This window comes from Festucalex cinctus, chromosome 9 (assembly GCF_051991245.1).
Source record: "Festucalex cinctus isolate MCC-2025b chromosome 9, RoL_Fcin_1.0, whole genome shotgun sequence".
Classification (NCBI taxonomy): domain Eukaryota; kingdom Metazoa; phylum Chordata; class Actinopteri; order Syngnathiformes; family Syngnathidae; genus Festucalex; species Festucalex cinctus.
In genome coordinates, this window is record NC_135419.1 from 17,142,283 (window position 1) to 17,152,226 (window position 9,944).

The 9,944-nt window shown below is 40.3% G+C and overlaps 1 protein-coding gene across 1 annotated transcript; it reads right to left on the bottom strand.

Annotated features, from left to right (window-relative positions):
- Positions 1 to 5,045: 5,045 nt before the first annotated feature.
- On the bottom strand, positions 5,046 to 8,977 carry LOC144025847 (uncharacterized). Its single transcript, XM_077532210.1, has 7 exons — positions 8,972 to 8,977; positions 8,623 to 8,714; positions 8,281 to 8,382; positions 6,274 to 8,193; positions 6,052 to 6,194; positions 5,670 to 5,779; positions 5,046 to 5,461 (listed from the first exon to the last, which is right to left on the bottom strand). Exons 2-7 carry the CDS (start codon positions 8,693 to 8,695, stop codon positions 5,326 to 5,328), a joined length of 2,484 nt encoding a protein of 827 aa, XP_077388336.1. The 5' UTR covers positions 8,696 to 8,714; positions 8,972 to 8,977; the 3' UTR covers positions 5,046 to 5,325.
- Between the last annotated feature and the right edge of the window lie 967 nt (positions 8,978 to 9,944).

Genomic DNA, 9,944 nt, shown 5'->3' on the forward strand with positions numbered 1-9,944 from the left:
TTTTCCCCCCAATTTCCCTTAAAAAAAAAAAAAAAAAAAAAAAAAAGTAATTAGTTCATCAGAACCAATTGGTTGGAAGGAGAATATGGTGAGATAGCAGCCAATTCTAAAGGGCAGACTGGGAACCAAATTTCCATCATCTAGTTTATGAAACATACAGTATTTCTCACAGGTTTGTATAAAATGTTAATTTGGGTCTTTGAGTAATTTAGCACCGCATTGTGGCAAACCTGATAGCTAACGTCAGCGCTGTCCATTTCACCATCAAAATAGCATATCTATGCTATTAATAGCAAATGAAAAGTAACTCTCGTCTCTAAAATGACTAACTATGACAGAATTTTCACCATATCTATTTTTGAATCCATCTATTAGTTGAACTAGAAATTATGGCTGGTGTTCTGTCTCCTGCCAAGGTATTTACCTCACGTAACATCTTCTTTTCAACTGGCATGTCACACATTCCGACTACGGTGGTAGAATAGAAGGTTAGAATCATCATTCATTCAAGCTGTTTATCCTATTTTCTAAATTACTCTGCCTTGGTCAAAGGACATGGAAGGGTTTGTTTGTACTAATGGTGCCACCAGAGAAGGCTTCATCTTTCGTCACTCAAAAGTTGATGAAAAGGTTTATAAGAATATCTGGATCTCTGGCCTTCTTCACCCTACAGGTGTAAAAATACAAAAAGTAAAAATCTGTAAGACTTTTATGAAAACTTGTATTTTCTATCGTGTATCTGCTCCCACAGTCTCTTTGACACATCTTCTTCACATCACTGCTTTAGCAGCAATTCTGCATCCGTGCACTAATCCGTTGGGCCGCGTATGCTAAGCGAAAACCAGCCAGGTTCCAGCGACTCGCCATGTGCGTCAGAGGAAACAGAAACCGACCTGGCAGACTCTCCCATCCTCTTAATTCGTGGCGATGATTGTCAAACCGAAACCGGAGTTTTCTACCCGGCTCCCGAGACGGAGAAAATGATCCGAGTGCTGTATATTTTTTGACGCGATACAATTAAGAGAGCTGTTATTTCTTCAAACGTGACGTGCGCGGTTTAGCGACCACAAACAGCAGCGAGGAAGAGCGAGTGGAAAACGCGTGCTGTGAGGACATTGGATGAAGACGATACGGGCGACATATTGCAATTATGTCAGAACATACTGGCATAACTGGATTATTGGGAAACCCAAGTTAAATCACGTTAGTTACAAATGGACTGGAAAGCAAATGTATGAAGGCCTTCTCATGCCGTAGAGAAGCGCTGCTGCAGAAGAGACAATGACGGATTCATTTAATACGTAAACCATGGCAGCACGGTATACACGTGGAATTTTGATTCAATTTGATGCGGTACGGCTCAGTTTGAGAGGGGTATGATGCAATTAGTTTTTTGTTTTACGTAGTATTGAATGAGTACTGTGTCATTTCCTTCTAAGACACACCTCTCCAATAAAAGACGATTCAATATGTATCTCGACATATTTCAAAGTATAAGAATAATTTGTTTTGGTTTGATGCACGCGCTTGTTTTAAATTTAAAAAAAGAAATGAGTTTTTCGATTCAAACCGGTTTTTGTTACTCCCCTACTAACCTCCAATTTCTTGACATCAAGAGAGTGAGAACAGCCAGGAAGAATGAGGAGAACTCTCAAAATCCACACAGGAAGACCAGAGCGAAGAGTCGAACCCTGAACTTTAGAACTGTGAGGCACACGTTCCGTGCTACTGCAACCTTTCAGTCGTCGTCGTCGTCGCGCTTGCCAAAGAAGCGATCAGTCTCCAAATCCTCAGCTTTACGGAAGACTTACCACCTTGGAACAATTTTCTGCAGTTTGAAGTGAAACATAAGCACATGCGGTGGAAAAGGACACGAACAAAAGCTCCGATGGAAAATGTGTCAAAATTGGACCGCACGACAAGGCATGCTTATGGTCGTCCATCATCGCTGGCTTTCCTCATTGTTACAGATGGTTCCTCTTCATATGCTCTCTTCTACTCTCAAACTATTGCATGCAGCAACATGAAACTCTGGCAAAATATTCATCCCCCCTGCATTGATTGGGCTATTACTTTTATGATCATTCCAACACATTGTGGTGCGAGAATTTAGTTTCAACTATTTCGTACCACAGACCCAAACGCCTTCTCTATGCTTACCTACATATATGTCCGTCCATTCATTTTCCATTCATAAAAGTGAAAGAGAAATATCACTCAAGGTAGGTTGGCCAATTTTCCCAATACAATTATTTACCACAGTATTTTTTTTTTTAAATCTGTACTTATACTTAAGGACAGATTGTGAGTACTTTGGCCATCTCTTGTGAATCCAGCCCAAGTGTCCCTCTAGTGCTCGTTCAACAAGATGAGTGGTTCATGTTGTCAATGGCAACAGTGCGACGTGTCGGAAGCTGATACGAACTCTCGCTGTGGCTAAGTGATGCGGCGGTCTGCTGCACCAGTGATTGCCATCTCGTTCTCTTCTCGCTGGGTTTGCTTGTTTGTTTTGACTAAACGAGGGTCAGATTGCATCAGCACGGAGACACAGGTCGGCTTTTTCCGTAACTGCTAAACTGGAGAGAAAGTCAGGCGTGCGGAACGGTGATGATAGCACGGGAATTAAAACAAGGTTAACTGTGTGTATCTGGCGAACTAACGTAATGGTGCATGACCACCGACAACTCGAATTGTCTTTCCACTGCAAAGAAGCCAATCTGAACTGATGGTGGCTGGATGTTGTGAAGGTTGCTGCCGCCATCTAGTGGTGGGGGTCTTAAGTGTACTCATATCTCAGGTTTTTATGTTCTTATCTCAAGACGAAGAAATCAAACAAACAATGGCTTTTACCTTGAGAGATTCAGAAGTCAAGGCACTCCTATCTCAAAGCACCACTCTATTTTATTGAATTGTTTTATAAAATGAATAGATGGATATTTTCATCTTGGTATTATCTACATATTAATTACGAACTGATCCAGATGATGTATATGGCATAGATGCTGTTGAATTATTTTATGGTGCTGAATCTTTTTTTTTTTTTTCTTCAAACAAACTAAAAAACAAAACAAAAAAAAAACTTAAAAAAAACAGATACGTGATGCATTTTAAGCCTTCCCTGTTTCTTTCTTACCAGTAAATAATTAATGTAAAAGGCAAGAAATGTATCGATTTAAAGTGAATGATTGATTTAACTGGATGAGTGCTGGTTTCTTGTCACTTATTTAAACCTTCAGGGAGAGAACCACAATATACAAGGGGGAGGCTGACAAGATGATTGGCTAGAAACAAGCAAGTAAGCATGGCTTTATCATGGATTTTTTTTTTAAACTGCTGAATATAAAATGATATTTGACATCTGCTTTCCATTTTCAATCCATGGCGATAACCATGACCCGTTTGTACTTTTGACTGACAGTCTGAAGAACATTGGCAATGTGTTTAAGTGGCACCTTCTAAAGCAACACCACTAATTACGCCCTTTCACATCACCATAATTGATCTCGTCGCGCGGCGGCCGCATCGACGCTGCAGCCGCCTTGTGTAATTTAATACAGAATGAGACCTCCCCCTTGCGCTAACACGGTGTAGCTTCCAAAATTAGGAATTGGACGCCCACATAGTTGTTTGTGCATATTTGCGTTGTGGATTTTTATATTCAATGTCCGCCTCACTCAACCGACGTGAAACACAGAGGTGGCAAAAGTACTCACAGTGTACTTTAGAAGAAGTATAGATGTTTGTTTAAAAAAAAAAAAGAAAAATCTGGCAAAAGTACTGCTTCAACCCCTTGACTTAAAAGTCCCTGTAAAGCGAAAATAAAAATGTCTTGTAAATGTCTCACATCACAGAGAAGAATGCTGTTAACAAGTCTACCAAATTAGTATGCTCAAATCTCAAAAGTATGTAAAGCGAGGTTTCAAAAGGGGGAAAATCAAGACATTCTCTGCTCTCGAATGCTGTGGTGTCTGCTGGATGCACTAAAACGCCTTAAACTCCCCACTAAAATGTCACTCAAATGCCACAAATCTTTCTTTTAATGCCTACACATCCCTACATTTGAGCCGCAAAAATAAATTTGCTTAAAGCCTCCGGTGGTTGGAATATATCCTACATACTCGTCGCTGGGCTTACCAAGTCCTATAGACATGCGCTAGCCACTAGTAAGCGCACAAGCTAGCTCACAAGCTAACAGGCTCCCAGAGACTAAGTATAGGAAGTACAGATGCCTGATTTAAAATGCAGGAAGTAAAGTCAAAGCTTAAAAATAAATAAATAAATAAATAAATAAATAAATAAATAAATAAATAAATAAATAACAGATACCTTAAAAAAAATCTACTTAAGCTCAAATTTGTATTTTGTTACTTTCCACCTCTGGTGTCACCTCACTGACTGCTGTGTCAGATCCGTATGCGCTCCCTCCTCCATGCCTGCCTGCCTGCCCGGTAGCTTGGGATTGATGGCAGACAGAGGTCAGCATATAATCACCACTGATGAATATGGAGGAGCCTTTTTGCGCTTTGCACGGAGCGGTGCCAAAAAAAAAAAAAGAAAGAAAGATAAGGAGCCCTCCTCTGCTGTGTCCTCGGGGACCCACTGGCTCTCATCTCAAGGTTGGAGATAGAAGGCGGTTGTGGGGGAGTGACGCGTTGGACTGCACTTAATGAAAAGGCTCAGTCCAATTATTGGTTGACAGCCACCACACCCGAAATGACCCTCACGGGAGAATATTTTTGAACCATCCAACCATATTGGTGATCGTGCACAGTTGGAGCCCTGGTAGTGATCAAGCACCTGCCCTTTTTCTCCGGAAGTGAAAACTTCCCTTTCTGTTGAAGCCCATTTTTTCTTTGTTTGTCAGTGTTAAATTAAAAAAAAAAATTAATTTTTTTTTAATAATGAATAAGTCACCTGGATATTATGCACCTGTACATATAGAGTACAGGCTATAACTCTAATGTTTAGGATTCATTTCTAAATGGTAATAGCCAGCTACTCTATGAATCAACTCCAATTAAAAGTAAATCATCAAGATTCAACCCTGTGTTTCAGTCCTAGACCTTGTATACATTTATTTACATCCATGGTAAACAGAGTATGGTTTTCAAACGCCAGCAAAAGCCTCTAAGGAGGGTGATTTGCGCAAACAAAACAGGTTTCAATTGTCACATACAAATCTTTAAAATAGAACTGGGGAAAAAGTCCAAGAAAGTTTCATCATTTTGCATTCAGTCTGAAAGAATTCAACACAAAGAGAAGATGCACTCATTCAGGAGGTATCCATTAAGTCTAATGGGTTAGGTGTAAAGCCACAAATCATCATCAGTTCTCGCAAATCCAGCGTTGTTTACTGGAACAGCTGTCGTCATTCCAAGCTCCGAATGAGAGAAATGATTTGCCCTGGATTTCACCGCAGTCCTGGTTCCGGAAGTTGTTGGGCTGCCCATTCTGCCAGTACCTGTTACATCAAACAAACCCTCAAATTTTGATATTAACGAAACACATGTATCCAGCATGTACACATTGCATCACATTGCACTGCAGGGGATTTTTTTTTTTCTTTTAACTTCTCCAACCATTCGTAGAAAGAAGTGAAGTAAATCTGGAAGTGAAAAGACTGATGACTGAATGTTGACTGTTCAAAAATACAAACTGTACAAACTTACTCTAATGTGACTGGGGTCTCATCCACCCAAATCCACTTTCCCTCCTCGATATGATCGCTCAGACCAATCCACGCGTGCTGGCCATGCCCCAATAATCCGTTAAGGAACACCTGTTTGTGAAGACCAGACTTGTGACTGGAATTTGCCAAAATACATTTTGATAAGCCACAAAGCAGCACATTTTCACATCAGAATTCCTTGATGCTCTTGAGATTTCATTGTGCCCTTCACAGATTCATGACCGCTTGCGACAGATGTAGCAAAACAGCCCCAGAGCATAACCCTTGTGTCACCCATGCGAGTAAAGTCAAAAACTCTGTAAAACCGAAGATCATATCCAGGCAATCGGCCACCTCATCACGTTGGAGTCTGTCAGTCTCACCTGTTCCTCCCTGCTGTTTATGACAACCAGATCTGCTCCCCTGCTGATGCAGTCGAGTCTGCTTTCTGCCCAGGTCCTACTCAAGCTCGAAAAGAAGTAGCAATTGGTGTCAAACTTCTTCCAGCCGACACCGCAGAGCATGCCTTACAGAATGTCAACACAATTGAGAGATTAATGAGATCGTCGTGTCATTGTGTGGGCCGGTGTCTAAAGTGGGCTTACTGCGCATCTTGGCGGTCATCTTGTCCATGGTCTTTTGCAGCTTGTTCCTTTCTGTTTCCAGGCTGCTCTGATTTCTGCGTAGTTGCTCGTGTTCGACACGCAGAGTGTTGCAGTTGTCATGCGAGCGAGTTTTTTGTCTTTGCAGCCGATTGTACCTGATCTGCCACATATTATTACTTACGCTTAACATTGTGCAATTTCTTTCCAGTTGGTCCCTGTCAGCTTCCAGCAAAGTGTAATTTTTCTGTAAATGGTCTCTGTCATGTCTAATATTGTTGTAGAGGGACATAATCTCATCTCTCTCAGCAGCCAGTCTGGTCTTATTGGTTATAAGTAGCTCTTTCTCTTGAGTGAGGGATGTGTAACGGGTCTGTAACTGAGCTTTCGCGCTTCTCAATGAAGAGCAACTGCTCTGTAACTGGTCTTTCTCGGTTTTCAGAGTGTTGAAGCGGGACCTCAACTGATCTCTTTCAGTTGACAAAGTAGTCTTACTTGCCAGGAGAAGCTGCTTCTCTTTGCCGAGGGAATTGTAATTGGTCTGCAACTGCTCCTTCTCTTTCACAAGAGACTCGTAACTGGCCTGTAACTGGTCTTTCTGGCTTCTCGCTGAATCGTAATCCCCTTGCAACTGATCTTTCTCATTTTTCAGACTGTTGAAGCGGGACCTCAACTGATCCCTTTCAGCAGACAAGGCAATTTTACTGGCCTGAAGCTGTTCTTTCTCTTTAACGAGGGAGTCGTAACTGACCTGTAACACGTCTTTGTCCTTCCTCAGTGAAGAGTAATCCCCTTGCAACTGGTCTTTCTCAGTTTTCAGATTGTCGAAGAGAGACTTGAAGTCATCCCTTTCTGCAGCTGCATTGGTTTTACTAGTTAGCAGAAGCTCTTTCTCTTTAACGAGGGAATTGTAGCTGGTCTGTAACTTGTCTTTATCTTTAACAAGAGACTCGTAACTAGCCCGTAACTGGTCTTTCTCACCTCTCAGTGAAGAATAGTCGTTTTGCAACTGGTCTTTCTCAATTTTCAGACTGTTGAGGCGGGAACTGAACTCATCCCTTTCAGCAGCAACAGAAATTTTACTGGTTAGCAGGCGTTCTTGCTCTTTAACGAGGGAATTGTAGCTGGTCTGTAACTTGTTTTTATCTTTAACAAGAGACTCGTAACTAGCTCGTAACTGTTCTTTTTCGCTTCTCAGTGAAGAGTAAACGTGTTGCAAGTGGTCTTTTTCAGTTTTCAGACTGTTGAAGCGGGACGTAAACTCAGCGGCCACAGTGGTTTGATTGGTTAGAAGGTGTTCTTTTTCTTTGAAGAGGGAATCGTAGCTGGTCTGTAAGTTGTCTTTCTCTTTAACAAGAGACTCGTAACTGGCCTGTAACTGGTCTTTCCCACGTTCCAGATTGTCGAGGCGGGTCTTGAACTCATCCCTTTCAGCAGCCACAGTAGTTTTCCTGGTTTGAAGGCGCTCTTGCTCTTTAACGAGAGAATCATAGCTCGTCTGTAACTGGTCTTTCTCTTTAACAAGGGACTCGTAACTAGCCCGTAACTGGTGTTTGCCCGTCTCCAGTGCACTATTCAGGGTTTGTAGCACATCATTCTCCCTATTTAGGAGACTGTAATTGGCCTGCAACATATCATTCTGTTCCTTCACACTCTGGAATTTGGCCCTCAACTCGTCTCTTTCGGCAGTCAAAGCCATTTCGCTGGTGAGGAGTCGATCTCTGTCCTTCACCAGAGATTCGTAGTTGGTCTGCAACTGGTCTTTGTCCCTCGTCAGGTTAGTCAACATGAACTCGAGCTGGTTTCTTTTCATGTGGTCTGTGTCTGTGGCAAATATGTCATTGTGGAGATGGTGGTCTGTCTCTTGAGTCTGATGGTCGGATTTAGCCTGGTTCTCCTTTGAAAAACCGGGCAATATCTCATCTGTGAAAATGCATTCAACGTGTTGAAATCAGTGAAAAAACAAAAAGTCCCTTAAACTCATGCGTGCACATTTTGAGGGTGACGTACAGTAGATGAATTGTCCAATGTTACCGGCCAGTAGGACAGCGCACAGCAAACTAAGACACACAGTGACGCATCTGGATGGCTTTTTTCTTTGTTGAAAGTTCACTGAATTGATTGAAAGGAAAATATTGTCAGTTGACAATAACATGAAACATTGCTTTTTTTGTTACCTCTCTAATTTAACATAATTAAATAATATAAAATACTGAAGTGAATTATGTATACACATTTGACATAGTTAAAACATTTGTATTGATTATTGCAATAATGATATCATTTAGCATTAAAATGTTAGTGCTGTCATGTAACCTCAAGCTTAATTTGTGGATTATTATTATACATCACCTTCGGTTACGAGCCCTTGCAGCGTTAAGTTTTTTTGTATATAGCCACAGTCATCAAGTTCCATGGAATCCATCTTTATCTGTTTTTTTTCTCTAGTTTGGAAAGGAGAAATTCATAGATTCATACAAAACAAAAGCAAAAAGAATGCCATCAGTTGTAACAGCATTCAAACCTGCAATATAGCTTTACTGTCAAACATGATTAGTCTATCCCACAAAATAAAACTTTTTTTTTTTCTTCCCATTTTTGCCTGGAAAATAAGGTTTCACAATTACAGATTTAACACTCAATGTTTTACAATATCTGATTTATGCCAGTGTACTATGATAAAGCCGTGAAATTTCCTTACCCTGGATCCGTGACGATGGAAAACTAAAAAGTTTGCGGGATTCCGCTTTCACATTAAATCAACAATACATGTTTTTTTTTCTTAATACAGGAAACATGAGGTTATCCGGGCTCTGATTGGTTGGATATGAACAAATCTATATTTACAGTTCATGATGAGCCATGCAACTGGAGTTCATTGACTTCGGGTCATCATTTTTGGGGAAATACTTGAGTTTCTTTTTCCTTTCTTGGTTTAGTCAAGTCATTCTGTGCTTTCTCTTCCCCTTTTGCTATATTCCAAACGTCAGAAGTGCTAACTCACTTGATTCCCACATTAAGTGTTTTATTTTTTCATCGATAACCTTTTACTTATATTTTCACTCGCCTTTTTTTATTTATTTATTTTTTTTATTTTTTATTTTTTATTTTTACTGTGTTTCAAGCAAGCTACTGTAGTTGGCTTTAGCAGTCAACGTGTGTTCAGCAATCCTCTAAAACACAAGTAAACAGTGAAATGAGGCAGAAACTGGCATTTGAATATTTCACAAAAAGTCTGCAGAAAGTCTAGCCCATTTCAAGATTTAGTGATAAAAGCTACATGCTAGTAAAAAACAAAACAAAACAAAAACACGAGTTGCTTAAACAGATTCTTTACACAGTCTACGTTCTCTAAAACCTTTTCACAATGTTGACTTTCAAGTGTCTATCTGATGCTAACCATGTTCTAGCTCTAGTCACTACTGTCATTATCTTTTGCTGAGTCATATTGCTTCTAAAATAAATATCTCCACATTTGACATTCTCCTCAGGAGCTTTATTACAATTTTGACTGAAATTAAGATGCTTTCTGAAGCCTATGTACTAGCATGCTAGCGTTGTGAGCAAAGTGATGAAAAAGTTACTGTATGTTTCATTCATACACAAATAAACTCTCAAATAGCAATGGTTAAAAATAATAATAAAATGAGTGAGCTTCAAAGTAACATTTGAAT

What these genes read in the sequence shown, in the direction of transcription:
- LOC144025847 (XM_077532210.1), bottom strand. Translation starts at nt 8,695, where the DNA reads ATGGATTCCATGGAACTTGATGACTGTGGCTATATACAAAAAAACTTA. An exon ending in TAAACAGCAGGGAGGAACAG is followed by an intron (nt 5,780 to 6,051) that starts GTGAGACTGACA and finishes CTTCACAAACAG; the next exon opens with GTGTTCCTTAACGGATTATT. An exon ending in GAGACCCCAGTCACATTAGA is followed by an intron (nt 5,462 to 5,669) that starts GTAAGTTTGTAC and finishes TTGATGTAACAG; the next exon opens with GTACTGGCAGAATGGGCAGC.